Source organism: Mya arenaria, chromosome 4, assembly GCF_026914265.1.
Source record: "Mya arenaria isolate MELC-2E11 chromosome 4, ASM2691426v1".
In the NCBI taxonomy this organism is placed as follows: Eukaryota; Metazoa; Mollusca; class Bivalvia; order Myida; family Myidae; genus Mya; species Mya arenaria.
This window is the reverse complement of record NC_069125.1, coordinates 68,960,804-68,967,902: the sequence shown is the minus strand read 5'-3', so window position 1 is coordinate 68,967,902 and position 7,099 is coordinate 68,960,804. Positions and strand designations below refer to the sequence as shown.

The following is a 7,099-nucleotide window of genomic DNA, read 5'->3' as shown; positions in this document are numbered from 1 at the left end:
GCTGTTTCCAGATGTTCTAGTCTGGACATTACTTTCAGTTTTTTTAGCATTTACATACATATCTCTTTTTTATACTTTTACAATATAATAAAAGTGTTTTCGTGTGTGTTGCGTTCAGTGCACTTAGAAGTTAGCAGGTATTCAATTCATGAACATATCAATTCAAGTCTGTATACGACTATTGCCTTCCAGTTATTAGCGGGGAAATAATATAATTCAAAAGTTGATCGATACGTTTGAATGATTGTCAAATTAATATCTAGTTATAATTCTATTGAATCTGGATTTTATAAGCCAGCATTTTTGCAGTCCATAGTGAATTGTTTGGAGGTACCTATGGATATTAAATCTTCAAGCCCAGTGCAGTTTAAGAAAGCGGAAGTTTATCAATTACAACATGTACATGTATTCAATATATCACCTATTTAATGTCAGACAGTATAAGTAAGATGAGTTTTGGTATTTTATCCCTTTTATAGTATGCATGTGCATGCCATGTGTTATATAATATACCCTTCATATGAACAACTTATAAACTTAAATAAAGAAAATAGAAATGAAACAATATGTGGTCATTTTAGCTGACCAAAGCATGAAGTGTTGAAGGTGAGCTATTGTGATCGATCTATGTCCATCGTCTGTCGTCAACGATTGCCTTAGACAACATCCCCTCCTAATCTATAAAGGGAAATATGTTATATTCTTCTTGTATGAAACCACCAATGCCAAACCCTTAATATTTTGTATGTAGCATCATACAGGAGTCCTCTATTAAGTTTGTTCACCCTCCCCCGCCAAAAAAAATAAAATAATAATAATAAAAAAAAAAAAAAAAAACCCTAATAAAATTACAAATATAAATGGGAAAGGACATACTTTTTTTAACATATAGCTATAGTCCAAATCAATATTTTGATATTGTGTGTATGACCTTGCATTCTTTGTATGTTTTCAATAACAAATATGTTTAACCAAATGGTTTAAAACTTTCACTCAGGTGAGCGTTTTAGGGCAATCATGGCCCTCTTGTGAAAAAAAAAAAATAATTCTAAGTTGTGGTAAAAAAGTTCGCGCCCATAGAGTAATGACTGTGCAAAATACAGTAGATGTTTAAATGCAGTAGTGGTAAAAGATTGACGAAAATGCATACCATCAAAATTGATTCTGTATGTATAAATTTGACATACATATAATTATACCACATGTTAAAAGTACATCTCTTAACTTAAACGCCCACTCCGTATGTACGTGTTAAATACAGAATGATAAAGAATGTATAAGCATATAAGACCACTTTTTGACTATTGAATTTAACGTCAGTAACACATTTTTTGCAATAGCGGCGAAACTGATTTAATGCAAAAGTTAAATTGTAGAACTTGTCTGTTCTATTCATAACTACTCGCTTTATGCATCACCGCATCAATACCATGTGTATTCAAGTAGGACAGTGAATTGTTGGGCTTCGACTGTAACGAATTATCATTTTTGATGGAAGATGTCGACAATATCGGGAGAGGGCGACAATATCGTGTAACGTGCATTTTTTGTACTGACTGGACAAGCTTATCATAAAGGGTATTTTCATTAGTAAGCATTACTTCGACGAATGCTTCAAATAGTTAAAAACGCACCGTCTATCAAACCGAACTTCAAGCCTGCAACCAAGATGAGGCGATCTAGAGAATCTCAGAAGATGGGTGGTGGAGGGACTAAGACCGCCCAAAACGGACCCGACAACTCCTTACTCACGTTGCTCGCTAACGTCGGCATCGTCGTGCTCGTCATTCTGAACATCTTATCACTGGTATGTAGCGATTTGTGCATGTATTATAATATTAAAGTTAATTAACACTTGTATAGTGTGCTAAGTTTTAAGTGGAATCAAGATTGAAATCGGTTCACGATACAGGCAATGTCGGCGGGTAAGGGTCTTACCACCAGTGCGTTTATTTTGTTACTTCCATTTACTGCCCCTTTAAGAATTATACATGTATGCACGTTAAATTCGTGAGAAAAATGCATATAACAATTTTAAGTCCTTTGTTTATGTAAAAAAACAATGCTCGTGTTCTTGCAGTTGTTGGGTGTGGGTATCATCATCGTGGGGAAGTATGTGGACTCGGAGATCAACAAGAACGAGAACGTCATGGAGCTCCTCGAGCTCGTGGACTTTGGCGACTTCAACCTCCGCACGCTCGTCGATGTGCTGATCATCATCATATTTATCGTCGGGGCGTTTGCCATTGTTCTATCGCTCATAGGCGGCATTGGCGCGTTCTTCACATTACGTGTTCTCTTGTTTCTTGTGAGTATCCGAACCGTTACTTAGTTTAAATCTATTAAATACAAATTATTAAGGAATGCAGCTGTATTATTTTCAAGGAAAATCATGTATCCCTGGTAGTTGTGTCGACAACATATCTATTTCAGTACATAGGCATCATCCTCCTTGTCATAATCGTTGAAATTGCCGTGGTCAGCTTGTGGGTCAAGCTTTTCCGAGAGGTATGTACTTTATACCCGTAGACATCTACATAATAATGAAATACGAGATAAACAGAACATTCCTTAAATGACAGTCCCCTGTAATTTGTGTTACTTTTACGGAAAAAACGCGCTATATAAATGGCTATGCTAACTTAAATATTGGTAGAGCTATGCATTTTTTTCTCCACATGTTCGTCATAAATCATATCAGAGCAGTTATATTATATGGTACTGTTTGGATCCATAGGTGGACTACGCCCTGGAGAGCCTGCTCCTGGATCTACTGAAGGAGTACACGGGGTTCTCCGACATCACCGTCTACACTGTGGGCTGGGACTTCATCTTCATACTCGTATGTATAATAACATACTCGCTACCCTGGCTACTCATAACATATTTCTTTGAATACCCTGGCCAAGTTGACTGCAGATACCTCGTCCTCGTGAAATCAAGACGTTAAAATGGACGCCTGAGATACACCCTTCAAACCTTTCGGTCATGAAATCGGGGACAGAAAATGCCAAGGAATAATCATTCCTTAAAAAGTTGCGCTCTGATATTTTCCCACGGTTTATTCTGAAGAGTAATGTGGGTGCCGACGATGGTATACTAGCATCAATAGTGAACTGTCTTAATACCAATGCTTTATTAGTTTAGTCTGACTTTAATACATCATACTCATCCCTAACCTGAATATATATATCAAAGCACGAGGCACTGAAAGACTATCTGCGGGCAAATATATGAGAGGTGCAAATTTTATTTGAACTATGGGAATGGGTGAAGGGCACATTGATAAAAGTGAAAAATGTGCCGAGGGCCAAGAGCGCTTTTGCCCACACTGGGTGAGGAAACAACAACATCTTTACCTATTTTATGCCGTCTTGTGTCATTTTGTTTATGTAAATGTCACTTCAATCGTAGTAAACTCCCCTCCCCATGTATTTAATGTGACAATGCATGCTAAATATTTTTCGTTGCTAGATATCATACGATAGGAAAATACAATACATCATATATCATTTCCTTTAATGAACATACACGTTTTGTTTAAGGAAAATCATTTTTTTACAAACAACTTCAGCAATAATTCCATTCAAGATGCACAGCTTATCACTTACGTCGACGTACCTCCATGTATTTAAAGATACAAACTGAGCCTTAGCAGACTTTACCGACCAAAAGGGGGAGGGTGTGGGATTGGGAATATCCCTGTAGCCGGTTGGGGGTTCGCGGGGGGGGGGGGTATACCCAGTGGAAAACAATGGAAAATGGAACGAACATGTTGAGCTCTGAGGTGTATTTGGAGGGATTAATAGGTTCGAGGCCGCGGACTTACCAAGTAGTTACCAAGTGATTGATTTCGGCTCAGAAAGCTATCTATCACAGGGAAGCAACGTTTTCTTTGGCTGCTCGTATCAGGGAATGTGTGTTAGAATAGATTGAAAGGCTAATGTCCAAAACTATGCCAAGAATACACCGGAACGAAGCTTCTACGCAAAAAATGTGAACATCTTATTAGAAAAGTATACGCCTAAAATCATAGAATGAATAGTATTTTGTTTTTGTATAGCAGGCAAATCATAGTATTTTAAGCATTAGCAACGCGAAACCTGGGATACAACTATTTTGACTTTCAGACAATCATTTTTGTTTCTTATCTCATAAAAGTTATATTAGAAATACACCCTTACAAATGAGCGTGCTTCATTGTTACACAAGGTTATAATAACAAACCCTGCAGGCGATGGTACACTTGCGGTCGGTATTAATTTCTAAAACATCTTGGTCTGAACTCAGAGTGAATATCAGTATGTTACCTTCCTACCAGAGCATCTATTATTTTGACCCACACTAATCTGATAAATATAACGATCTATAAATAGTTATATTCTGCTAAAAATAAAACGCCGGAATACAGAAATACAGCGCGGAAATAGCTGAACAATCAAGAACTCATACTCGGATAATCTATTTTTATGGTTTCGACGTCATTCTGCTACTAAACATAGAGCGCATTGAGACAAAAATGGGTTAAAACGACATGAATAGAAGTAGTTCTTTAGAGTTTGCGGTCTTAAGACTACCTGCGCGTATGCGCAGATAGTCTAAAAACTGTACTCGTCTAAACGTCGATCGTCAGACCAAACAGACAAGAGTTTACAATATACAAATCCCAAATATGTTTATTATATTGGCATGTTTAAAATAGATTTTATCATGCATTTTGTAATGATAACCACTAAATAAGATTGATTGCATCTTTGATACAGGTGTTCGGAGTTTCAATATGAAAACAAATATGTTCGTTACTCTATTATAACATACATTGCAGTTTGATTGCTGTGGGGTGCACCCAATAACCGCGTCCTCGAATGATTTTGAGACGCTTCCGTCAGCGTTTTGGTCGAACGGTGACCGCGGAAGTGACGTCATCCCGCATGCGTGCTGCAAGGATGTGGCCGTTAAAAACTACCTTAACTACACAAACACAGACTGCACTGTGAACTTGCAAGGCTATCATACATCGGTATGTAGTTACTAGGCACACCGACAGTAAAACTCTTCCATCATGAATCATCAAATCACTAGAATCCCGCGGAATTGAATGTGTCGCCTATTTAGTGTGCCTTACATAGTCAAACCAGTAATATAACAAATATTATTGCATAAGGAGCGAACTGTTTATTAGTTTATTGATGTACCGAGGAGTTTTGGCACACAATCTAACATAACCAAGATGTATGTCCAAACACATTCTCATCAAGTTTCATTAGCAATGAGTAATAAATGATGAATATTATTTACAAACACTGTCACCAAGTTTAACAATACATACTCCAATTATTGCCTGTACAAGGTTTGGCTGACGTCGTCGACGAAGAGTTGTGTTTAAGACGACACGAAAACAATCACAGGACAAAGTCATCCTAGGTTTCAACAACTCAATGCAATATTTATCATGCGAATTTTTGCAATTAATTTCGTAAATAAACGGACTTGTTGTTATTGAACGTTTATATGAAAGGTGACAATTCTTAATAACAGTATTTGCCATAATTTCTTCGTTGTATCTTCTTTCGTTTCAGCTAGTATAGTTCCATCACGTTAAGTTATTTCTGATGTAGCTGTCAAATCTCTGTCATTCCAGGGTTGCTATGACGCATTTGATCGAATTTTCAACCAGCTAGGTTCGGCGGCTGTTTCCGTCGCAAGTCTGTTAGTTCTAGCAGAGGTAACACCCAAGTATTGCATTATTTAACAATTGTTGACTTCCGCCATCAATCGATATGATGAATACAATCTCCTTTATGGCAAAAATAATGTGTTTGACCTGAGTTGGTGGACTTAAAAAGATTTCAGTGTTTTCATTCCGAAATTAGACAAGCACTCATCATACAGTTCAAAATGTTCTTTTTAGACCTCAATTAAATGTTGCCTTCCATTGTTTCAGCTTGGTGCAATATTCTTCAGTGTGATTATAATTATTGCGGTTTTCAAGAAGAAAAGAGCCGGTCTTGTTTGAAAGAAACCTAAATGCAGACCTGCAGCTGTTTCCAGATGTTCTAGTCTGGACATTACTTTCAGTTGTTTTAGCATTTACATACATATCTCTTTTTTTATACTTTTACAATATAATAAAAGTGTTTTCGTGTGTGTTGCGTTCAGTGCACTTAGAAGTTAGCAGGTATTCAATTCATGAACATATCAATTCAAGTCTGTATACGACTATTGCCTTCCAGTTATTAGCGGGGAAATAATATAATTCAAAAGTTGATCGATACGTTTGAATGATTGTCAAATTAATATCTAGTTATAATTCTATTGAATATGGATTTTATAAGCCAGCATTTTTGCAGTCCATAGTGAATTGTTTGGAGGTACCTATGGAAGTTAATCCTTCAAGCCCAGTGCAGTTAAAGAAAGCGAAAGTTTATCAGTTATAACATGTACATGTATTCAATAAATCACCTATTTAATATCAGACAGTATAAGTAAGATGAGTTTTGGTATTTTACCCCTTTTATAGTATGCATGTGCATGCCATGACTGTGTTAATAACATACCCTTCATATGAAGAACTTATAAACTGAAATAAAGAAAATAGAAATGAAACAATATGTGGTCATTTTAGCTGACCTAAGCATGAAGTGTTGAAGGTGAGCTATTGTGATCGATCTATGTCCATCGTCTGTCGTTAACAACACCCCCTCCTAATCTATATAGGGAAATATGCTATATTCTTCTTGTATGAAACCATCAGGCCCAAACCCTTAATATTTTGTATGTAGCATCATACAGTAGTCCTCTATCAACCTCACTCCCCTCCCCCCCCCCCTAAAAAAAAATAATAAACAAAAAAAATAAAAAAAAAAATGGGAAAGGACATATTTTTTTTACCATATATATCTATAGTCCAAATCAATATTTTGATATTGTGTGTATGACCTTGCTTTCTTTGTATGTTTTCAATAACAAATATGTTTAACCAAATGGTTTAAAACTTTCACTCAGGTGAGCGTTTTAGGGTAATCACGGCCCTCTTGTTAAATTTTTTTTTTTATTTAATTCTAAGTTGTCATCAAAAAGTTCACATATAGTAAATGAC

At 36.3% G+C, this 7,099-nt stretch overlaps 1 protein-coding gene across 1 annotated transcript; it reads left to right on the top strand.

The window, feature by feature from the left end:
- The first annotated feature begins 1,470 nt into the window (after positions 1-1,470).
- LOC128233016 (uncharacterized) lies at positions 1,471-6,557 on the top strand. The gene is made up of 7 exons (XM_052946867.1): positions 1,471-1,807; positions 2,081-2,308; positions 2,434-2,508; positions 2,738-2,842; positions 4,826-5,020; positions 5,642-5,725; positions 5,945-6,557. Exons 1-7 carry the CDS (start codon positions 1,610-1,612, stop codon positions 6,014-6,016), a joined length of 957 nt encoding a protein of 318 aa, XP_052802827.1. The 5' UTR covers positions 1,471-1,609; the 3' UTR covers positions 6,017-6,557.
- Positions 6,558-7,099: the final 542 nt, after the last annotated feature.

Excerpts from the sequence above, each read along its gene's own strand:
- LOC128233016 (XM_052946867.1), top strand. The coding sequence starts at position 1,610 with ATGCTTCAAATAGTTAAAAACGCACCGTCTATCAAACCGAACTTCAAG. Across the intron at positions 1,808-2,080 it reads TTCTGAACATCTTATCACTG|TTGTTGGGTGTGGGTATCAT; the intron begins GTATGTAGCGAT and ends GTGTTCTTGCAG. Across the intron at positions 5,021-5,641 it reads TGCAAGGCTATCATACATCG|GGTTGCTATGACGCATTTGA; the intron begins GTATGTAGTTAC and ends CTGTCATTCCAG.